Consider the following 24,999-nt stretch of genomic DNA (forward strand, 5'->3'; position numbering starts at 1 on the left):
TGGTAGGAATGTGGGAATCGTAGTTGTGGTGCCATCAAACGCCAGAGGGAACAGAATGATGCTTTAGCTCGGCAGTGACACATGAGCCACCCAGAGGTGCTTGTTCGGTGTCAGTGTCAGTCAAATTTACAACAGGGAGGGGTTTATCTGTGACCCTTTAACCTGGAAACACAGTGCCCCCTGGGAGAGGCTGCACTGATGGTGGTTTTCTTGTGTTAACCTGAGGACTGGGACTGCGCTGAGTGTCAGTGATGGACATGAGGTGTGAAAAGGATGACATGCCAGGAACTAATGACATCTCTGGAGGCCTGCTCAAAACAGATTAGCAGCCTGCTGGGAGCCCGGGGCTCGTTGCTGTCAGGAGGGGATTGAGTGTTACACCAGTGGTTTACGATGTGGAAGTCTGTGGAGTGCATTTATCAAATGAACAGATCCCAGCAGCAACTGTGGGACAAATCATGTGTGTTGATGGTTTGTTTTTTCAATTTGATTAATGACAGAGGAGGTGAAAACTCTTACAGTTTCTCTTTTCTTTTGGTTTGTGCAGAGCCTCAGTGTATTTGTTTTGTGTATCAAGTGCTTTCACTTGTATTTTCTTAATTTACTAAATGGCAAATTGATGCCTCCCTCTTGCCATAATCTATTTACTAAGGATAATAAGGACATGCTTGAATAATGTTTCTCATGTGGTTTAATGGTAACATATTTTTTTTAAAGATCCCTACCAGGGATGTATTCAGACATATATACATATATTCTGTTTGGAACAATGTGTGTCTGATATGTCAGCATAATCTCCACATTAAAATCCTTAAAAAGTCATCTACTCCGTCCACCTCATTAAAACATTACAGAATATGTGATTATGTAAATGCAAGTTTTCCTGCTGGACAGGACTTAACTGTACTACTTCACTGTAGAGTCCATTCTCAGTGTCTGTACACTGGTGGCTTCAGGTTTCTACATCACACTTGTAGAAGTTACATACTGGACCAGGATGAACTATTTGTGGTGTCAGAAATCATGCTCGTAGGCCCCACCACTTTAATATCCGATTCTCAACGAGCTCAGAGACACTTTCAGCAGATGAATGTGAAAACATCCTTCTAGTGTTGAACTCTGCACAGACATTATTCAAACATCACACTGTAGGAACAACAAGAAAAACAGATTTTTGAGTGCAGGGGGACTTTTTTTTTTCAGGAATCAAGCTATCAGGACATTTTGTTGCAACTGTGTATTTGCTGCTTGCTGTTTGCACTTTTGAAGTCCATAAAACAAATAAGTCTCTGGATTCAATAGTGATATATTTCAAATTGCATTTATTGCATTCATTTCTTTTAACTCAATTCCTGATCTAAAAAAGACAGCATAGGATGGCACAGCAGAATCATATAGAGGCCTGGCCTTGTGGCTACGGAGTACGTGCAGATGGTAACACCGACCAGAGTGACAGACTGACCACCGCTCAGTGTAGCTAACCAGTCAGCTGCTGTCAGACTCTCTGTGTGCATGCTGGAAACAGAGAATCTGCTTGAGGTCACTAGAAGCACATTCACGGCTGTTTGTAAAAGTTTCTGTGCAGTACCTGTGTTACAACGTTAGCTAAACTAGCAGCTCAGAGAGGCTAACTCTCCGGGGTCTGTGGGGGAGCATCGGCCTACGTAAGCAGGCCACAGACTGCAGAGTCGAGACCAGCCAGTAGTGAAATTCAACTGCGATATCCAAGTTTCTACGTTGCACTAGAATGTCAAGATTTGGAGCTGAATTGATCAACACTACTAAATACTGAGATACATTGGTTTTTAGCTGAAAAAATGTTCTGGCGTTTCTCTTTAATGTTATTTATATATTGTTTTCTTTTCATTGCAGTCATCTGATGGAGAACCAGATCAGTAACGTTGAGAGAGGAGCTTTTGATGAACTGAAGGAGCTGGAGAGACTGTGAGAGCACACACGGACACATTTCCTCTAAATCGACTGTAACATTTACAAGTTGATTAATCGAATGTGTTTTTTTGTTTTGCTCCATCCAGTCGCCTCAACAAGAACCGTCTCAGCCAACTTCCGGAGCTGCTGTTTCAGAAGAATGAAGGCCTGTCTCGACTGTGAGTCTCCAAAAAGCTCTGCACACTTTCTATCCCTTAACTCCTCCATCCTGAAGCTTACATCTGAACCCTCTGAACTCCTTACCCTGCTCCCTCTGTCGTACCTCCTACAGTATTTTTTAAGGTGCACGTACACACGATGATTGTTGGACAAACTATAGTTATATTTCAGTTCAGTTCAGTTTTATTTGTATAGCGCCAATTCATAACAGAAGTTATCTCAGGACACTTTTCAAATGGAGCAGGTCACGGGTCCACAGTCGGGGCCAGTTGTTGTTGTGTGGTGTTCAGGAATTCTGATCATGTGTCTTCTGATCAAGTTGCTGCTTCTCATCATTAAAACACTCAATTGTGTTTGACTTTTCAAACAATAATAATTTGAAGACATTACAATAAAATGGAAAAATAGTGCAGCGTGCCATGACTGAGAGAGGACCGTGTTATTATCCATATTTCAGTGTAGAACCGCAGCTTAGCTGAAGTTCATGTAGAGTTTACAGTCCTTGTTACTCACTTGTCTCTCCATACACAATTTCTTGGCTTTTTCATCTGTTTCTGTGCTTTTTGTTTGCACACTGCAGCCTACAATTTGGGATATTGGATTTAGGAGGTCTATGTTATGCCCCACAAAGCCTAAACTGTGATTGTTCTGCCTTTGTGATGAATCTTCTGGGTATGTTTGTTGCGTGAGTGGGTTGGAGGAGGGTATTTTTTATTTAGGGAGAATGGTTAGTTACTAAAAGTATGTATTTTTCTGCTGCTTCTGAGTTTTATTTGCACCTCTGACCAAATTAATTATCTTTTTTGGAAAATCTAGATTGGTTGAGATTAGATGTGTCCTACAATCTGAAACCCAAGAAAATTAGTATTTTCAGCTTCCTACATCCCAAACACACACCGGGGTATGTACCGTCTGTACATACCCCGACATTACACCATAATACAGTATATGTACAGTATATGAGCTAATATTTAGATATTTTGCTAATATTTATTTGGTTTAAACACAGAAGAGTAACAGAGACATTTTCTGGTGCTTCAGGCTGCGTGCCTCGTAGTTTTCGGATCAAAAATTGACCCATTTTTCTCACCTAGAAAACGCTGCAAATAGTCTCCCTTCGGACAGCAGAAGCACCACAAATCACTTACAGAGTCCCACAGGAGCAGTGGGCACAGTCGAGCTTTAATTTGACAACCGAACACACACACAAAGAGGGTTTTTTCCCCCTTTTTCTTGTTTAATAACTGGAAGCTTGGACACAGTTGGTTACTATGCAGCTAAATGTGTCACACACACACACACACACACACACACACACACACACTGCTCTGAAGCCTTTGTTATAAATGTGTGTTTGTAGTGTCGGATGGGGAAGGTAGCTACTAGTGCCTGGAGACGCCTGGATACACACATACAAACACTGCTGGGGAGAGAGAAAGAAAAGCAAACACGGCAGAGCGTTTCAATTAACTTTTCTCAATGATTGATCCATTTATGACAGTGATGTGTTTTTGTGTGTGTGTGTGTGTGTGTGTGATGGATTTTGCGGTTGACACAGAAAATGTGCAGATACAAAGACACACTCTTACTTTTCCTCTGAGCACAGAGGGAGTAAAATGGATGAGAGCCATGAAAAATACAACTAATTACAGAAGGAAGGTGTGGATGAACAGGTGGATGTGTGTGTGTGTGTGTGTGTGTGTGTGTGTGTGTGTGTGTGTGTAAGCAAGGGACAGAGATAAAGAGAAACTATGAAAGTGATAAATGGTGTGTGTTTGTGTGTGTGTGTTTGTCCTGATTATTTGCTGTTTGCCTTTTTGGCAATTTCACACTCTGGCTCCCATCAGGGAATGTCGAGATGGACTTGGCATGTTCGATCAATCAGCACACACGCACACACACACACACACACACACACACACACACACACACATAAAGCGACACACATAGTGCAGAGCCATTAGCACTTCCTCCAGCAGGAGTGATTTCTTTTCCTCCTGCTGTGTTGATGGACTCTATAAAGGCTGATGTCCCTCGGCAACACACACACACACACACACACACACACACACACACACATTGGGCTGCCTTTTGTTTGTGTACATTTTTCTCTTTTTTGGCCAAATTGCATTCCTTACTTCAATCACACATACACATACATTCCTCTCCGCACCTCTTCTCCTCCCATCAGATTCTGTCTTTTGTTCCTCTTTGATATTGGAGCGTTGTGGTTGTTAAGAGAGCAGATGAGCTTAAAGTGTAACTAAACTTCTGCTCCCTCCCTCCCTCACTCCCTCCAAATCCTTTAAAAATGCAGCAGAGAGTCCTTTGGGGGGCGTGGCCTTGGTTGACAGACTGTCACTGCTCAGTGTAGCAGGAATACAGCAGCTGCTAGTCAGCGCTAACTGAGCTAACCAGCCATGAGCATGAGCTGCTGTCAGACTTTCTGTTTCCACACACACACACACACACACACACACACACACACACACACACACACAGTGTCTGCTGGAGCTTTGACAGTCACTAGAAACACATTCACTGCTATATGTGTTGTAACTTTAGGTAAAGCTAGGGGCTCAGAGAGGCTCAGTCTGTGTGTTCCTGCAGAGGGAGGAGGTCTTCTTCTGAGGAGGAGGAGGAGGAGGCCACCAACTTAAACCGCCATGTTTCTACAGGAGCCAGAGCACTTGGAAGGCCGAGCTGTATTCAAATGTTTCACTGCTATATGCCACTAAATCCTACCCACTGGTCCTTTAAGGACTTCAGGAATGCAAATCATTCATATCGTTTTCGATATTTATGTGACATCCGTTACATGAACCCCCATAAAAACCAAAAAATCTAAACACAGACCCGAACAACCCCAGTCTGAATGGGCCCCTGAGGAAACTACTCCTGTTTATTTATAGCCCATTAGTAGCTCATCTGTTACCTGATCCAACTCTGAACCAGTTGGCAAAACCTCTGATTAAAACAAATTGACTCTTAACTGGGACATTCAACACTTCATCATCACCCAGTTCGCCTCAGCCTTCTGGGAGTCTGTTTGAATGCTGCAGTTTTTCTTCCTCTATAAGCTTCTGATGGAGGTTTCATGAAGCTCAACCCAGCATGCATAGTAAGATCCTATTTTCAATATAGAGCACTATAAAGCTTCACCTGTGGGAACTGTTTAGAAGTGATACCAGAAAGACGTCTAGGTCTGGATTTCACAAAATGGTGCAACTAGAGTTGAGTCCCTGATTTCTTCATACATTCTTAGGGCTTCACTCTTGGTGCAGGCTGTCATATCAACACCTGTTCAATGTTAGGACGCTTCCAGTGGATATTTTCTCTCTGATTAATCATCATGAACACAGCTTTCTCCTCAGTCTTTGCTTGATTTCCTGTCCGCTTGTCTTCCTCCCATATGCATTTGTCTTGTTGCTTCATCCCCTTCCTTTTCTTGATTAACTAGACTGTCATTTCTCTGTCTCTCCAGTCTTTTGTTGGCTGTGTGCGGTTGTGTGAAGGGTTCGCTCCACACCCAGTAACAGTCCTTTGTGTGTTTTGATGATACCCAGAGGCTGCTTGAATGTGTGTGGGTGTGTATGTACCAGAGTGCCCCCTCCCAGCACCTCCCTTTAGCCCAGGGGAACCCAAGAATTATGGGAGTGTAGCTTGATGTCTCTCACACACACATATACTCACCTTGACCTGGAGGTGAACTGTGTGGTTAGCCAGTCGAAACAGAGCTTCACCCAGGTGTGCTTTTGACCGTGGATTGATGGGGTTTACTCCTTCAGACAAACAGCTTGGCAGACTACTGCTACTACCTGTCAACTTTAAGATGTAAACAAGGAAATAATCTAAAAATGTGTACAGTAAAAGCAAACAGCAACATAAAGCATGAGAAACAGTGCACCATACAAAACCCGCATCAGATATATCTGCACACATCTGAATGTGATCCCGTTCGGTTGCTTAAAGGTGCTGTGTGAAGTGTTTGACCACTGGTGGCGCTATGGAGCAATGCTTTTATAAGTCTGTTGCTATTTTGTTTATGTCTCACGCAAGCACATGCACGTAGGTGATGTTGTACACCAAGACTGCCAGCTAGTGAGCATGGGTGTACAGTAAGAGACTCGACACAGAGACTCGACACAGCAAAAGCTAAATGTTTTTGCTGTTTTTGGTTCCCTTCTCCTGAAAGTGTCCCCTGTAGGCTTGAAAAATGTGAAATGTGAAATGTTCCTTCCATTAAAAGAACAGCCTTTGTGGTTGGTTGAATTAGTGTCAGTTACAATGGATACTTGTTTTCTCCATGTCTATTTTCCACCATTCTTGCTCTGTATTCCATTCATGTCCATTCATGTGCTCAACATGTTCTGAACATTCAGTTTCTACACAGTTGTGGTGAAATGCACAATGTCTGTTTGTTGCTTGTGTCATATTAAGGTAAACAAATCAATAAACATAAATGGCAGTGCATTTAACTGTTTTGGTAGGAAAGTAGGAGGATGTATGCACAAAATGAAAATGGAAATGTGTGTGTGCATGATTTAATGTGTCTCTTCGTCTGGTGTGTCCCTGCGGTTACAGTAACTTTCCCCTCAGACACTTGGAGAGTTTCTCTCATTAGGCAGAAAGGCAGAGCTGTCCTCATTAGCGCAGTTGATTGGCATCTGAGGGCGGCTAATTAACGGTGTGAAGCCGACAGAGGTGGTGATGGCAGCTGCCGGGCTGCGGCTGTTGAGAGGCTAACCGGAATGTGACCTCGCTGTTTACCCGACTAATTTACTGTGAGAGAGGAAGAGCACGCTGGAGTGATACGTCTGTGTGTGTGTGACTGTAACTGTGTGAGATAATTGCTTGTATTTGCATTTGTACAGTATCATTGTCTGTTTTCGTACGTGTGCCTGCGTGCTAATTACCAAGATTTGCATCTTTACAGCATCAGTGTGTGCTGAGTTTTTGTGTGTGATTGGGTGACATAATTATTTATAGGTGTGTCTGCAGTATCAAAGAGAGTGTGAGAGACTAAGTGTGCACTTGCATTAATTAATTTCGAGTCTGCTTGTGATAATTTTGCATTTATGCAGTTTTGTGTGTCTGCTGTCTCACTGAGTTGTGAGATAATTGGGTGTATGTGGATCTACAGTCTGTGTGCCTGCATTTTCCTCCCAGTGTTTGCGTGCACCATCTGACATCTCACAGGCATTTGAATGTTTAAATTTGTTCATTTAATGGAAAATTAGCCATAGTGAGTATAACTCTTAAATTAAGACATAGCATATTATTCTGATGCAAATGAGTCGTTCCAGCCACCTTGAGGAAAATCCATGATTTTTTTGATATTGGCTTTATAAATGAGATTGACTTGACAGAAGCAGTACATGTACTCTGCATTAGGAACTGCATTTTGTTACAGTACATGTAAGATGTAGGAGTTCTGTGCTGCAGCAGAAGATGCAGATCATCTTCAGCTTTGGGACAGTCTTCATATTTTAGTCTACATAGTCCAGCACACCTTATTTTTCATGAGACAAGCCAACAACTATTAAGAACACATCAGTTAGCTATACTGTTGCACTGGATGACTTCATTAACATGAACACAAATGCTACAGTTTACTCAGTCCTATATAACACCGCCCTGCTGCAGGAAATACTCACTACTAGAGAATCTGCAGCAAAAAGAAAATATACTTTGTACTCCTGTTTGTAGGAGTAATGTTTGTTCACATAATGTTTACATCTTCAGTAGGAACCAGTTGATTTGGTTTGTTGATAATAACCGAGATATATTCATTATCTTCAGATTTCCTTTTAATGGAGCTGCAGCTGATAAACTTTAATCTGCTGTCAGTTTAACCAGTTAAAGTCATCCCTTTAAATGTTTTGAACATTGTATATTATCCAGTGTACAAGATTGGCTGCATTAAGGAGCTATTGGTTTTATTAACTCATGAAACATTATCCAATGTCATGGATGTGTTCTAATTTTCACTCACATAGACTGTAGGACAGGGGCCTCAGACTCAGATTGGCTTTGGGGCCACTGCTGGTATTGTTTTCTCATGGGAGGGCGTTCAAGTATTTCCATTACTGACATCATACTTAACCGTTTCTATGCAAACTGTTTTATATCATCTTTGTCGTTTGCAGCCAAACTACAAATGAAGACATTGTCTCTCTGCTTCTCAGCAGTTTGCACAGAATTTGCAGGCACCTTTGACTTTTACCATTATTTTGCTGCAAATTCAATACATTTAAAAAAATAGAATTTTATATTATGGAAAATGGCCCAGGAGGCGGCAGTTTGAGAGCCTTGAGAGCCTCCTGGATGCTTGGATTCCATTCACTAGATGCTGAACAGGCAGTATACAGAGGATTTTTCAGAGCTAGTTTGTTCCCTGGTGCCACTGTGAACTAGGTTGATTAAAGTTCACATACAGTAAATGTGCCACGGAACCAAAACACAGGGCTGAAAGAGGCTAAAACGCTCCCTGGAGATCCTTTTCTGTCGGTTCGTCCCCGCGGGCAACACATGAAACCATTTAACTCCGTGTTATGTTAAAACTGTTGATTAATGCAGCGAACGTTTTTAACTATTCACATTGTGGTATTATTATGTTTACTTTATTCCTAATAGTGCCTCCCAAGCTAAAACGTAACATACTCTTAGTGCGATAGGCTTTGGATGGAAAGTGTCCAACCGACTGCAGATATGCCTGCGTGTGTTCAGTCCATTTGCACATGCATGCATTTCTATATTTACATTGTCTACGCGGCTCAAATCCGTCATCACAGAACACACAGAACCAGGATTTTTTCCCAGAATTGGAGTTCCCTTACAGCTGGGACCGTGGGACGCTCCCCCGCCATTTGTGGTAACAGCCTCACGCAGGATAACAGGATCTGTGGCGAGGACTGACACCATCACTCCCCCTACAAAAACCTCCTCGGCTGTTATTCTTTGTGTGTCTGCGTGCGCGTTTGTGGGAGGTCAGGTCAGGAACAGCGAGTTCTCCTGTCATGTCTGTCCAAAGTAAAGCCGACACGGTGGGAGTGGAGGCAAAAGCATGATGGGAAAAAACACGCACGACTGTTCAAACAGCCAATCACTAATCTTAGATTGACAGTAAGATAAATATTAGAGAGAGACAGCGGACAGTCACATCCAGCTCTCACACCTCTCCATTGTTTCATTTTCATTCTCTCTCTCTCTCTCTCTCTCCCGCTGGGGATTTTTTTGTCCTTCTTTTCCTCCTCCTCACTCTCCTCTCTCCTTCCATCACCTTTCCCTCATCCACCAGCGGGGGTTTTTCAATTAAGGGCTCTGCTCCCCTGCGGATGGAGGAAGGGAAGAGAAATAAAGCGGGGGAAGGAAAGAAGCGAGTAATGATGGAAAGGAGGCAAGGGCAGAGGAGGAAAGGTAGAAGATGAGGGCAAGAGAGATGATGTTGAGAAGGAGGGAGGACAGCAAAGAGAGTGAAGGACAGGTGTAATAAAAGAAAGAGCAACAGGAAGCAGAGATGGAGGTGAGAAGAACACCCTCTCTCCATGAAAGAAGAGAATATATGAGGAAGATAGAAAAGACGTGAAGTGACGATGAGGATAAAGAATAGAAAGGATGGAGGGATAAAGAGAGAGGGAGTTAAAATGAGAGATGAAGAGAAAATACAAGAGAATAAAATGAAGGATGGGGGGTAATGAAAGGAGGAGGAATGTCTTCTTTTCTCCTTTTAAAAAACATTATAGTGTTTTGTTTTGCTTTGTGCACCAAATCTGTCTTTGACTTTGACTTTTTGTCCTCATGAAGTAAACAAGTCTTCATCTTTAGTCCATTATGTTGTTTAAAACCAAAACAGTCATCTGTCCTAAATCAGAGTTTATTAATTTCTCTTCTCTTCATTTTTTTCTTGGCTTCTAAAAAAGGTCCTAAAGGAGATGCACTTGGTTTGAACAGTTTGAGTTTGAATGTTTGTGTGTCTGTATCTGGTTGGGTCACATTAATGCAAATCTCCACCGTTAGAATCAAACTGGACTCGCAGCATCGGGAAGATCTTCCACAGCTCCGGTAACAAAATCCCGCTCCCTCAAAACTCTGTTCACTGCTTAACGGCTGTCCTGTAATATAGCGTACTTTTGTGCAGTGACTTTATATTCCTCTGTGTAACACATTATTTTGAGCGATGGAAAATTTGGACTATTGAACATAACTACGGCAAATACCGCCACACATAGAAGATTAAATATTAAAAATCCTAAACTAGATTGCCTATTAGAGATTCACAGTAATTATGATGGCCAATAAATGGTCTCCTAATAATGGGGACACTGATATTATTATGTATTATTCTGTCTGATAGGCTTTATGGTCCATTAAAGACAAAGTTTGTTTGTAAAACTACTAGAAAAATGTATGAACCTCTGAAGAGTCTATTAACAATAGTGATTTCATTTGGTGTTGTCGGAGCTATGGAATATTAAATCATCCATCTTTGCTCACTACACCTTTTCTTACCCTGAGGTCTGAATAAACTACAGGTTGTAAACTTTTTTTAAATACAAATGTTTAAATTATTGGTTATTTTATCGTATTGGCCATGAATGATCGCATAATAATATCGGCTAAAACAGAAAAATCCATATTGTGCATCCCTATTTTAATGTAATATATGGATTTATTTATGGACTTGCGACTGCTTGATTGTGGGTTTCATTTTCTTAATAGATCCATCATCATGTAAAATACAGATATGAACAGAAATATCCAATTCGAGAACGTATGATGTGGAAAATGTAATAAAGTAGTTCTGAGTGTTATTAAGGCATTACAGTAACAGGCCACCCTCTGTACTGTGGTGCTAATTTGAGTATCTGCATATTTGAACTTCTTTTATTTGACATAAAGCAAGAATGAAAGTGAAGCGAGAGAGAGAGAGAGAAAGCCAGAGAGGTTGAGAGGACCTTTACAATATTTACCTGGTTTCCGTGGTTACAGCCTTCTTCGTGCCATCGGGTCATGAACTTTCTCAGCTCAGTGGCTGCGGGTTGTGCACATTCACCCAGTGTATTCGTGTTTGTGAACACTAATAGGAACATGTCACGCATACACTGTGAAGTGTGTGTGTGTGTGTGTGTGTGTGTGTGTGTGTGTGTGTGTGTGTGTGTGTGAGTGTGAGTTGTAGCGTGTTTGTGGCGTAATATGCTCGGATTGCGTTGAATTAAGGGGCAGCCATGTTGCCTCTGGATGTTGTGTGAGGCTAATATTTAGCATGTGTGCGTGGTGTGTTTGCGTGTTCATGCTGAGTGTGTGTGTGTGTGTGTGTGTGTGTGTGTGTGTTGTTTTGTCCCTTCATGCTGTGTTTTGTCTGTGTGAGCTCTCCGCCTGCAGCTCTGTGGCTGACACAAAGACAGGAGGGAAATGAGAAAAATGAATGTTTGTGGGCTTCAGAAATCAAACAAGAAGAGTTTCTCTCACCAAATCCTTCTGTTTTCCTTTTTTTATGGCATCTGCTGTTCTTTAAACTTTTAAACTTTTCTCCTGATATTCACACGTACTGTAAAGTAGCTTTCAAAAAAATCATAAATAAATTGTTTGACATTATATTTTATATCTGCACGCCCCAGTGACCCCCAACAAACATGTTTTTATAGCTGAACCATTCCATGTATGGAGGTTCTTACATATATCTTATGTGGTATCTTTGGGACCATTATAATTAAAAATGAACCTCTGTGGGGTTGAGCAGTGCTTGGCCACACAAAATGAGCTTGCATTGATTTGCAATGATTATTTCATATAAATATAAGCATGTGTATCTGATTTGCTACTCTTTGGTCCGACAGAAACATTCACTGGGTATTATTGTGCTTCCCTCACAAAGATGTTCATACACACGAGTTGCATATAGTTGGAATTCAAAGAAGATTGGGTTGTTTAATTGTCTTTTATTGTTGAAAGCTGCCATGAACCGGCTGTCTCTGTTGTGTTACATCATCTTACACAGAGCAGGAAGGATAACAGAGTCTTATTAAAGAAATACCCCCGTCAGAAATCCTTCTTTAAAGGACCAGTTTGCCACAGACTTTAGTTCATTGAACTTACAGATTTGCAACCATCAATCATGGAGGACAGCAGCCAAAGTTACAAACCAGAATCAGTGCAAAAAGTTTGATGCATATATGTAATATGTATAAAATATGTCAGCAACGTAATCCACTTCTCACATATGTCAGCGCGTTATAAACACTCAAAGTTCCTCCACAATGTACACTGACGTTTCAGGCTTTCCACCAGGTTTTGAAACCCGGCTGCAGAGATTTGCACCTTTTCATCCCAGTTCTTCCGCACTAAACTGGGAAAACCATGTCTTTATGGACCTGGCTATGTTCAAGTTCCTCCCCCAAACACTTGCCACAAAATTAGAAACACATTCTCGTCTAAAGTAATATTTTGCATTAATATTTGACTTTGTATTAAAATGATAGATCAACAGTGGAGAGGTTTCTGTGTAAGTCTTTTCTTTGCTTTCTTTGCTGGAACTTTGTTGTTTTACTTGTTGAAATCAAATGTCTGTAAATGTCTCACAACGACTGGATTTCTTCTCTCTTCTCCCTCTTCATCTCTCGGTGCCAATCCCTCAGGATATCTCTTACAATGGAGAGGGTGTGTTTTTAAGTGTCAAAATAACTGACATTTTTGTAAATGTGTGAGTGTGTAATCTACTGGATCAAGTCTGATCAGCTTCCTCTTGTCTCACTTACTTTGAAATCCTGCTTAACCCCTCGTGTGTGTGTGTGTGTGTGTGTGTGTCTGGCAGGTCTTTTTAGGGTCATCCTCTCTAACTGTGGTTTTCTAGTTGACCGCAGTTGTCTGCATCCTGATGCTGCATCAGTTTACTTATTTATTCTTTGTTGTGCTCCACATCTGGTTCTAACTTCGGTTTCTCTCTTCACTCTGTCGGGTCTCCCCTTCAGTTTATTTTGTCTTTTTTGTTTACTCTCTCTCTCTTATCATCTTTCTTTTCCTCCTCTATGTGTTTCTTCATATCTTTCGATCATGTAGATGGAAGAAAACTTGTTGCTGTTTGTACTGTGTGTGTACAAACTATAACAATAAAATATGAACTATGTTGTCGCTGCCTGGGTGCAGTGTGTTTGTGTGTGTGAGAGTTAGTCAGTGTTTGTGTGAAAGTAAGAAAGGTGTAACTTATTAGACCCAGTATCAGTGTTCTCAGGGGCGTGTTTACTGTTTTGTCCCCCCCAGGACACGCCACTTTAACTATGTACGGCCGTAAATAATCACTGAAAACCTTCCCAAACCACCATAGCTTTTGTGGTATCTTGTTAGTTGGGAATTTTTTAAGCACTGACTCAGTTTTCCGAGGGATAATAAAGGAACGACTCCAACTGCCGCGTTCTTTGTGAAATGATTGAGGAGTGTTAATATGGCCCCATTTACAGTACATGTGGTTTTTCAAGGGTCATATAAAATCACATCCCCTTTTACATAGCCTGTTCAAGTCTCCACTTTTATAAAAGGTACAAAGTCGTACAAAGTCGGTCATTGTGGTTCTGCCTCTTGTAACAGAGCCAAATTGACATCTGTGTGAAAGGGTGAGACCCCAGATAGGACGTGTGTGTGTGTAGTGCGTGTGTGGATGTGCTAGAGAGAGAGCGGCAGCTTGTGACTATAGGGATGGGACGATAAATAATATTACTGCCTATGGTGATAAAATACACTCAATTTATCGTGCTGAATATCTGTTAATGTGATCATCGTGAAGCCAACATACAGTCCTATATTACCTTCCTGATTTATTTTGATCATTCCAGTCATTCTCAGTCACCATGGCTGAAGGATCGGCTTGCCACCGGATGTGTGGAAATAGTACAGCCTATCTTTGAGTATAAGGTTTATTTATCACAATCATCGTACTTATGCTGAAACCTCTAGAGTCGCTTTCTTCCCACTGCTTTATTCAAGACAGGAAGAACGGCGAAGAGTTTCTAAGTCTAACTTCAGCTACCATCATAACAGCAGGAAAAGACCCTGTAGAGACTACGTCCCCAGAACGGAAGTACTTAGACTTGGGCAGGAGTGAAGTTAAGGTTTTGAGGTGGTTTGAGCAGTCAGATTGTATCACATCTCTAGTGCTTCTTGGTATTTACAATAGGCTTGGATTTTCTGATGCTGTATAGCTATATACTTTGAATGGCACTTTGAGTTGTGATGGGACTTAAAAGCTGTTAATATCAACACAGTATAAAAATAAAACCAAAAGGGGAACGAGTAGGAAATGTCTGCAGCTGGATAAAACAAGTACATGTATCAGCGACCAAGAACAACCACATTTGTTTGTAAAGGGAAATACCAGCACAGTTGGAATGCCTCTTTGACCACTCACATCGCTCGACTGAAACTGACCCGTGTTTGACCCGTAGCCGGGACAGACGATGGACGGAGAGAGGTGACGAGTAAAAGAAGAGAAGGGAGCGAGTGGGAAAGTTTACCTTTCTCACCCTCCTCTGCGGGCAGCAAGCGAGGGACGGAGGGAGGAGGAGGATATTGAAACGACAGGAGGAGACGGCGGAACAATGGGAGGGCGAGGAGGCGCGAGGATGGACAGAGGGGAGTGAGGACATGGACACAACAGATGACAGAACGGATCAGAAAATGAATAGAGGAGATAGCAGGGGAGAGAGCAAATATTATTAGACGACCTACTGTCTACACACACACACACACACACACACACACACACACACACACACACACACACACACACACACAGCTGTGACCAGCCTGTGTTTCCCTCCAGTAAACACTATATCCAGCCTACTGGTGTCCCAGCAACAGATATCTTGACAACCTGATGGGAAAGCATCTTTAATATTGGTGTGTGAGTGTGTGTGTGTGTGTGTGTGTGTGTGTGTGTGTGTGTGAACATGAGAGAGAGAGAGAGAGAGAGAGAGAGAGAGAGAGAGAGAGAGAGAGAGAGAGAGAGAGAGAATAATGCCCCTGTAAATGTGGATGCTTGTAAAGTATTTAAAAGTATAGATTTTTAATGTATCATACATTCATTATATTTTTCATTTGACCTCTCCTGTTATTGATTATTCATTCATGATTATGGATTATTAAGTGGTTGTGGATTCTTGGAGTCTAAGACCAGAACTCAGTCCAAGTCAAGACTGAGTCCAAATGAGAGAGACCGAGTCAAGACCGAGACAGAAAACACAGAATGTTTTTGCCATTGCCAATGAGACGAGTTTTGGCACCCAGGCATACGATTGGTAACCATGGTTACCAATGTCAAAGTCCGTTCTAGATGGTTTTTGAACCAATGAGTTCGCTACAGGCAAGAAGTGCTTATAGTTTTAAAAATATATATATATATAAAAACACCTTCTGAATTCAAGTTTCTCTCTTTTACTGAACTAAGACCAGCCTAAGAAACAAACCCCATCCCTGTCGTGTCCTTATCTTCCACGGAGTAACAGTCCTGGTTGGAGCTGTCAGGATTCGAAACAGTACCCAAAAGCAGACTGGAGCCGATGGCGAAAGTTTAGAGGTTTATTTAGACAACAATAAAGTGACAGGGATGAATGAGCTGAGGGGGGTCGGGGCTGGGTCCAGGTTCTGTTGGGGAGGGAGAAGTTGGGGAAGCTGGAAGGAGAGGCGAGGTGGAGGAAAATCCAGATGGTTGTGCAGACTGGCAGGGAAGACAGGTAATCCAGGGGGACAGGGTGAATTTCCTGAGGGCAAAAGACAAAGTCGTCAGTTGAAGGCAAACAGGAACACTGAACTAAACTAGACTGGACTAAACTGGGATCAGAGGCTGGTGTGAAGCGTACTCAGGTCACACAACAATCCGGTGAGTGCGGCGATGAGGAAATGCAGAGCAGGTGCTTGATGGGTGACAGAGAACAGGTGTGCCACAGCCATATGGAGCCACCTTGTCACTGCATTTCCTGTAGTCAAACTAGTCGAAATAAACCCTTAATTGACAGCAGTTGGATGTGAAAATGCTCTGGCTCTGCAGCTGTTTGTCCTCTCACTGGTGCTCCAGCTCAGTGAGTGAACTGTACTGAACTGAGCAGCTGTCATTCTTCTGAAGCAGTCCATTAAAATAGCAAAATAAAATGACAAAAATCGGCCTAAAAAAACAACCGTCCAATCCCCAATATATCTTTCCAATCTCCAAGCCCTTACTACTATTGCTAGCTATTGCTACCCTACATGTATGGATGGGATGCGTTTTACTGGTTGCGTCTTCCTCTGTACGACGTTATTGTGGGCTTGTTGGAGCCGGTTAGATCAGACGCTAAAGGGGACTGTCTGGACACCAAGGAAGTTTAATATAGGACTAGACACAGGTTAAGCTCACTGCCTGGTCTATTCTCTGCTGTGCCCAATTATCCTGATATTATCAGCTGACAGTATGATTTCCCCCTTGGGTGCTGACAATCCCCTATAAGTGCCTGAGCTTCCGAGCAGAGCGTCCCACAGAAACTGCACTTCTAACCTTTTTTAAACATCTGCAGAAATACAAGAATACACTGTGTGTGAAATTCCCCTTGAAATCAATGAAACGAGGTGGTAGAAACACTACCACTTTTGTCCACAGGGGTCACCAGATAGGGGGAAGCAGAGGCTTTAAGTAACGTCTGTATCTTTATTATACTGTCACATTTCCCGAGAGGTAAAGACCAGGGTTCAAACTTTGAAACCACTTACCACGTTGTGTCGGCAGTAGTGCTTGTTATCTGGGCTCTGTGTTGTTCTTTCATTGTATTGTGGATGAATTAATATTTTGTGACAAACAGAACTAAAACCCATGAGTGGGTGTAAAGTTTACCGGAAGCGAACGGAGAGGGACAGACAGACAAAAGTAAGGGGTTAGTTTGGTTCACTGGCCTTGAGCTCTCTCTGTAATGAAGCACAAAAACTGCATGTACAACTAGATTTCATCTCTGTCTCTTTCTATCAAGCCTCCATCTCCCTCTATCACCATAACAATCCCTCTCTTGTGCTCCACCTCTTCTCATAGTCTTGTCGGCTTATTTCTTCTCTCTCTCTGACTTTTTATCTCTTGCTAATTTCACTGCTCATCTCGGTTTGGGTGATGGGATTAAACAAAGCAGCACAAACATCCTTAGTCCGATCACACAGCTCCTCCATGGATGTTTCTGGATCTGCTCTGGGCTCTCCCACTCAGTCAGGTCCGAAATGCCTCCACTTGGAGGAGTCTTGATCACCTCCACATGCTCCTTTCTTCTTTTTACACTTTAAATTGATGTTCTTGTTTGTCTTTGTTTCGTACCACCTCACACATCAGCCCGTCCTCCTTTTGACTCTTCTGTCACTCTGTATATCACTCATCACCTCCTTCACTGGTTGCCTCATGTCTCCGACACTGCAGCGCTTTATGCTTCAACAACACGGTGAAACCTCTGCTTTTATCACAGACCTCAGACAGTGTCGAGTTTAGTTTAATTTGCTCTAGTCTTGTTTTGTCGAGATGATGTATTTTTCTTGCTGCCTCTGACCGCTGACCTCTCCATGATACTTCCTCTGGTTTGGCCACACAGAGGAGACCTCTGGTTTACTGCTGAACCTCTGACAGAAACCGCTGTAACTGACAGAGTGCACAGATTGATTGAGCACAGATTGAGACTATAGAGGCCGACCGACCTGCACACTGTCTTATAGCCGTGCTAGCCTCCTTAAAAGACTGTGATGCTCAATACAAACAGAAAATACAATTGTTGGGTGGATAAAAGAGAGAGAGAAACTTTGCTATTTTTAGTTCCCTCAAAATTAAACATGTTGCACAACTGTTCTCCAATATACAATGCATTCTCCACCAAAGTAGCCCTTGTACGACCCTAAACGTCAGCATTTTGTATGACAAGGGCCAGCAGCTGATTAGATCTTTACCACAAGTGGGAAAAATAAAGTAAAGTTTGTTCTGAGGGTGTCACCAGAAGAAGAAAGGCCATAACCTTCCCTAAAACAATGGGTTTATTCTCTGTACGGTGGCCATTCAAGGACATCTCACTCTCAGTTTAAGTTTAAAAGCCCTACACAATATCTGCCTCTGAAGGCAACACAGACAGATGCTACTGGTTTGCTCATTTCTCGACCGTACTGTTCTGCAGAGAAAACACTAAAGGTTCAGGTTCAGTGTTAGATTCTGTTGTGTCACTTTAATCTGCTTTCACAGAGACATCGTTCTGAAGCTCTGAAAGACAAACAGTACATATATTATATCGACAGTGTTGGCCTCAGTAAGTGAGTGTTTCCTCCTCTGTCAGGCTCTCTGGTTTGACCCTGACGTTAATGGAGTGTGTCTGACGTCCTCCAGGGCAGCCAGAGATGATGCACATCCTCCTCTGTGGTTTATCTGACACACACACACACACACACACACACACACACACACACACACACACACACACACACACTTTTATCAGATGGGTTCTGTTGTTGTCTGGCCTGATACACAAATCAGATCATTTCAGAAAATTCAAAGACAACCAAAAGTCGATTTGTGTTGTGACGCTGCTGTGGTCCTTTTCTACACTGTCTCTCTGTTTGTAGGACTGTGGTTGCTAGTAGTACTAGCTAGTAGGACATGTAACCGTCTCTGGGGAGTGAGCATTCTGTTTGTCTGCCCCCCCGAACCCCTCCTGGCCGAGGGGAAATGCAACATTAAGATAAAGAGCAACTGATGTTTAGATTGGTAGGCATTGGCCTGAAAGTCCCTACACTGATACACTGATAGCTGCAGGATGCCGCAGTGTTTAACAGCAGAGATATAAAGATATGAAACTCTATTTTAGATTGTAATGTTTGAAATGTTTTTCTGTCTCGGTATGAATGAATCTGATTACTAGTAAGTCATCAGGCTTCCACAGATGGTTCTTTAGTGTGCTTTAATGGCATAACAAATTACCAATGTATTGAGCAATAATTCGACTGAGGAATTAAAAGAAATAAGATTCCTGAAACTGAGGAAATGGGAAGCATGTGTTTTGTGTGTTGACTGTTTTTCTCTCTGTCAATTTTTTTAATTTGGGGTACCAGTTGCCTCTTTCTCTTCTTTTCAAATATGACATTCAGACATAACACGCGATGCCAAAAGCATCTGCAGAGCATGTTGAATGTGCACAAACTTTAAATAAAACCAGAATCTCTCAACAGCAGGGTTCTCTCTTTGTTCCTCTGTGTTTCAGGGACCTGAGTGAAAATTTCATCCAGGCCGTCCCAAGGAGGGCCTTCAGAGGAGCCACGGACCTCAAAAACCTGTGTGTGAAAGCACACACACACACACACACACACACACACACACACACACACACACACACACACAGCAGAGAGTACAGTGGTGATAATGACACAGTCTGCTAACAGTTAAATCAGATCTATCTTCCGGTGTTTGTCCGGTTCTTACAGACAGATTCATGTAAGATCCTCCAGTATGTTTGAAGCAGTTTGAGTTTAATACTGATGCCTCTAAATCCCAAACAAACAGAGGCGGTGGAAACACTACCACTTTTATCCACAGGGGCCGTCAGAATCAACACAACATGAATATTCCCTGTAGGAGCTTTGAGTACACCTGTGTGAAAGGAGTTCCCTTGATTGAGTCATTTGTTGGTTTAACTGATTGATTAACTAAATATACGTCATTGTGGTGTTTGTTTTTCATTACCAGTCAGCTGGATAAGAACCATATCAGCTGTATAGAGGAGGGGGCGTTTCGAGCTCTACGGTCTCTGGAAGTACTGTGAGTATTCTGTGGGGATCAGCACAGTCAGCTTGAAGGATGAAATATACCCTTCTATTATCTTGGTATCTAATACACTTTAAATTCACAATATAATGCTGTTTGTGTTTTCTTCATCCCTCCTCCTGCCATCCCTTTTTCATTTTGTCTCTCCTTCCCTCACTCTCCCTTCATTCCTGTCACTATTTATTACTTTCTGCTCCTTTTATCCTGATTCTCTCCTCCCCTGTCTCCCTTCTTCCCATCATGTCTCACTCACCCGTCCTTCTCCTAATCCTGTCCTCCCTCTTTCTTTCTCCTTTCCTCTCTCTGATCTCTTCTCCCTCCTTTATCCTTTATCCCTCTCTTATTTTTTCTCCTCTCTCTTTCTGTCCTTTCTCTCTGTTTCTATGCCTCCCCCTCTCCCAGCACGCTGAACAACAACAACATCAGCAGTATTCCAGTCTCCAGTTTCAACCACATGCCGAAGCTCCGCACCTTGTGAGTCCTCCACGTTAATGCACTACGTTACCCAGAATGCCACACGGTTCACTCTGGAAACAGAACCACCATGAGATGTGATGCTTACCAACACTCAACCAACATTTTCCTTCTCTTCTTTGACCTCCTTTTCCACCCTCCTTCCTCATTTCCTCCTTCCTTCCCTTGCTCGCCCTTTGCTTCCTTCCTTCACCCTTCCCTATCTCAATTTCTTCCTCTCTTTTGTCCCACTCTCTCCTCCTTCCCTGAACACTTCCATTTTCTGCCCTTTTTCCTTCATTCCCCATCCCTCCTTCACTTCACTTGTCTTCCCTTTCCTTCCACAATGTATCCATCATTTCCATCCTCCCTCCTTGCCTTCCATTTCCTCCCCCGATCTCCTCTCTCCATCCCTTCCTCTTTTTCCTCCCCCTCCTCTCCCAGTCGTCTCCACTCGAACTCTCTGCGCTGTGACTGTCACCTGGCCTGGCTGTCTCCGTGGCTCCGGCAGCGGGCGGCTTTGGGCCTCTACACTCAGTGCAGCTCTCCCCCTGCGCTGAGGGGCCTCAACCTCGCCGAGCTGCGCAAGAGCGACTTCGCCTGCTCAGGTACGGCGGCCCAGCAGTGACACGGGCGCGCTCGGGTCCAAGTTAGACGATGGAGTTGAAGTTGATGTTTTTCTCGTCTGTTTGTAGGCCACGGTGGCAGTGCCTTCGTTCAGCCGTGCAGCCTGGCGTCCGGCTCCTGCCCGCCAATGTGTTCTTGCAGCAACAACATCGTGGACTGTCGAGGGAGGGGCCTCACTGCCATCCCCGCACACCTACCTGAGGCCATGACTGAGATGTGAGTACCATCTAGAGCAGTGTTTCTCAAACATTTTAATATAAGATATTAAGCATCTTTCAGTTTGAATGAGAAGCATGCTGTAAAGACTGACAGGAGAACAGAGCTTTGAATGAATGTTGCATGAGAACAAATGTTTGAGTACTTTGAATGGAAACTACTGTTGGTGGGAGCAGCATCCAGCTGGCAGCTGTGCTGTGGTGTGTAATGACCGACAGGAGGCAAATTATCTCTGTCTCTGTCTCTCTCTCTCTAGACGTTTGGAGCAGAATGGCATCAAGTCGGTTCCTCCGGGTGCCTTCACCTCCTACAAGAAGCTTCGTCGAATGTGAGTCCTCTGAATACAAACTAACTCAACAGAATCCAGTGTCAGAGATAAAGAAACATTCATTCAGATAAATGTCACTTATTTTCCCATCTGTGACCTTTTAATAAAAGAGCAGAGACAGAACCATCTGCCAGGTTAAGTAAACTGAGGAGGGTATACATCCCACCTCCCCTTGGAAAGAAGAAGCTGGGGAGAAGGATGTGTGTGTGCTGCCAATGGAAATAGGCAATAAATTAATCTAGAAAACCGATTTTGAATCCAAGACACGATTCTCTAGACCACTTCAGGTGGTTATACACTAATGAAAACATAACTATGAATATTGTATTCCATATCTGACAATAAATCCTCCTAAATGTTACGCACTGGACCTTTAAGTTTACATACTGTAATTGAGGTCCACCTCAAATGTTGACGGCCAAAAAACTGTACAGATTTATGTTCGTAAATACTCAAATGAAGAGTCCCGTATTGTTCAGTCAGTCTGAAACATCAGCACTGAAATATTTCCTTCTATTATTTGCAGTATCATTGTGATTATTATGACATCAAATGATTAAATATACATTTTTCTTCATGGGGGTAGTTTGAAAGTCAGCTAAGCTAACACCATCTAGCCAGAGAAGCTGTGGTTTTAATGCTCCGCCCACTGAGTTCCACTTCAACCAATGGGAGTACAGTATATCTGCCTCCAGAGGGGCAATGCCTCGGAGACAGTTTTCGTGTTTTAAAGTCCGATCTGCCAACTGGATCGCTCTCTTCTCCCTCTGTCTCCACCGGGCTGTGGTTTTCCTGCTCGACATAACAAACAGCCCCAGTGGATTTCCAGCATGGAGGAGCGCTTGATTTATGTCAGACAGCAAGCAGATACAATCCCCAGAAGAGGTCTTTTGAGGGTCTTGCATGGTGAATCAAGCGCATATCACTGTGATCTGATGATTATGTTTTAAAAAAATGCACATTAGACCACAATAATAATGTTTATAGCTTTATAGCCTTGTACCCTGTTTTATTTCTTTTTTTCTTCTCTTCTTTCTTTGTGGCTTTTGTTCTGTCCACTCTCACTGCTTCATCCTTTCTCTTTTCCTTTGCCCATTTCCATCCTCAGCCATTCTCTCTCTCCATCTTTGTCTCTCTGTGGTTTTCCTTTTCCTCTCGATCTTATCCTTGTCTCCCCCCTCGTCCTCTTACATCATCACTGTGAGACCGTCCCGAGCCCTAAGAGGGGGGTTGATTACATTACCAGGCTGGTTTAAGTGGTTAGTTTTAAAATTTATTATGACATTTGAGCGACTGACATGTGGCAACAGAACAAGGGTTTTATAATCTGACATGTTGTGGTCTGGCCTGCCACAGATGTAAAAACTTAGAGTTGGCCAGCAGAGCAGCTCTCGCTCTCTGAGAGACCGCCTTTATTCTGAAAAGTTTGTGTGAAGCTCACTTACGGTCCAGTCATCTCATGAAATGGGGTTTCTCTTCTTTATAAATGCGTTTTATTTGATTCGATTTGATTAGAGGATTAGAAAAATGAACAATAAAACCATTCATGTATGTTTGACTCCAGAGAATAGCACATGGAAATGTTACATAGAGAGAAAAATGCACCACTAAACACTTTATTTAAGTTAATTATATGGCACCTTTGGCAAAGTACAGTTACAAAGGTCTTCATAATAACTCATACAAAGCTAAACCAAGCTATAAAACAGTTATAATAAAATTAAATAATGAAATAATCACAAACAGACATGAAAACAATCACTATGTTAGTAAAATGTTAAATACCTAGTAATGTCATTTAAAAAAACATGTAAAATCTAAATAAAGTAAAAGTGAGTTTTTAAAAGAGATTGAAAAGGAGAAACCTGTTCTAGGTTCCCTGATGTCCACAGACGAGTAGAAGGACCTACATAACATAACAGCTCAGCAATATCAGGCAAAATGTCCCCTGGAGCTTTAAAGGTTATTAATAACATTTTAAAATTCCTGCTAAGCCAGTATTAGTAGTAGGAAGCCATTATCGGCGTACAGGGACTGTTTTCAGTTCAAGTCAAAAACCCAGCAGCAGAAGTTCGAGCCAAACAAGAAGAGATTCTGTTGTGGACAATACGGGAAATAATTTATTCATGATTTATTTTTCTTTACAGAGAGTAGCGGTCTCATCTTAGAGCTTCTCCTGAGCTGATAGAAACACGAGGAAACTCCTGATTTCATTTGTTTATTCAAGTTGAAATTGTGATCAAGGGTAACATCGTGAGTCCTGCTGTCATGGCTCACAGAGTGGAGTCGGTTGCAGTCTTACAGTCTTCACCTTAACATCAAAACAAAGAGGAAGCTTTTAGTGGTTCTGGAGAAAAAAAGCTCTCCTGGTTGCTGTGACTGAAGTCTGTGTGTGTGATTCTGTCTGCGTTTCATTCCCAGAGACCTGAGTAACAACCAGATATCTGAGATTGCTCCTGATGCTTTCCACGGCCTCCGAGCTCTCAACTCCCTGTGAGTAACACAGATTGTCTCAGTGTGTGTGTGTGTGTGTGTGTGTGTGTGTGTGTGTGTGTGTGAATAAGTGTGATGAGAGTGCCTCTACCAATATGTGTTTACATATGTCAGTATTATGCCTGTCTATACCTCCGTATGTTTGCACCGCATGCCTGTATGCGTGCCTCTATTGGTCTGAATAATTCAAAAGTGGCGCCTGCTCTCTGTAAACAGAGATTCCTTATGAAATATCAGGACTTACAAACAATGGGTGGCCTGCGGGTCTGTGTGTATATGTGAGTATGTGTACATATGCGTATAGTGAATGTGTCTGCACTCTGGCATTATGTGTTCTGTTCTGACTGTGTGGAAATACGTGCAGGGTTGTAGTGGAAAGCAAAGGCACCAAAAGGTTTTACCAATGAAATAAGAGTCATACTGTTATATTATATTCATAATAAAACATCACGGTAGCTACTAACAGACTGAATATATATCAATACGGCTTCTCTCTGTTCTCTGTGTGCAGGGTTCTGTATGGTAATAAGATCACTGAGCTGCCCGGCGGAGTGTTTGATGGCCTGGCCTCTCTTGAGCTGCTGTAAGTCCAAACCACAACATGCATGTATTTGTCTGAACTGACATTTACACTTGCTGTGTTTTACACAAAGGAATTTCAGGTGTCAAATGACTTGAACGTGCCCAGAATGTGTTCGATTGTTGGACGGAAACTGTCTCTGTGCAGCTTTGCCAAGTGAAGAGCCGAGATGTCATCAAGTTCATGGTGCTGTTGTTGTCTTGTGTTTATCAGGTTGCTGAACGCCAATAAGATCCACTGCATCAGAGCCTCGGTGTTCAAAGATCTAGAGAACTTGGCTCTGCTGTCCCTGTATGACAACAAAATCCAGAGTCTGGCAAAAGGCACCTTCAGCTCGCTGCACAGCATCCAGACGCTGTAAGAAAACACTCACACATACCGTTTCAAGTTCTGTTCTAT

At 42.5% G+C, this 24,999-nt stretch overlaps 1 protein-coding gene across 1 annotated transcript in view; it reads left to right on the plus strand.

Annotated features, from left to right (window-relative positions):
- Window positions 1-24,999, plus strand: part of LOC127354814 (slit homolog 1 protein-like) — a 64,625-nt gene that overhangs the window by 13,178 nt on the left and 26,448 nt on the right. Inside the window, exons 3-13 of the mRNA XM_051385050.1 lie at window positions 1,873-1,944; window positions 2,037-2,108; window positions 19,344-19,415; window positions 19,826-19,897; window positions 20,306-20,377; window positions 20,801-20,964; window positions 21,052-21,199; window positions 21,456-21,527; window positions 23,949-24,020; window positions 24,532-24,603; window positions 24,814-24,957. Of these exons, the coding sequence (XP_051241010.1) occupies window positions 1,873-1,944; window positions 2,037-2,108; window positions 19,344-19,415; window positions 19,826-19,897; window positions 20,306-20,377; window positions 20,801-20,964; window positions 21,052-21,199; window positions 21,456-21,527; window positions 23,949-24,020; window positions 24,532-24,603; window positions 24,814-24,957 (1,032 nt within the window). The remainder of the gene's footprint in view (window positions 1-1,872; window positions 1,945-2,036; window positions 2,109-19,343; window positions 19,416-19,825; window positions 19,898-20,305; window positions 20,378-20,800; window positions 20,965-21,051; window positions 21,200-21,455; window positions 21,528-23,948; window positions 24,021-24,531; window positions 24,604-24,813; window positions 24,958-24,999) is intronic.

The sequence above is a fragment of the Dicentrarchus labrax genome, unplaced genomic scaffold (genome assembly GCF_905237075.1).
Source record: "Dicentrarchus labrax unplaced genomic scaffold, dlabrax2021, whole genome shotgun sequence".
NCBI classification, from domain to species: Eukaryota; Metazoa; Chordata; class Actinopteri; family Moronidae; genus Dicentrarchus; species Dicentrarchus labrax.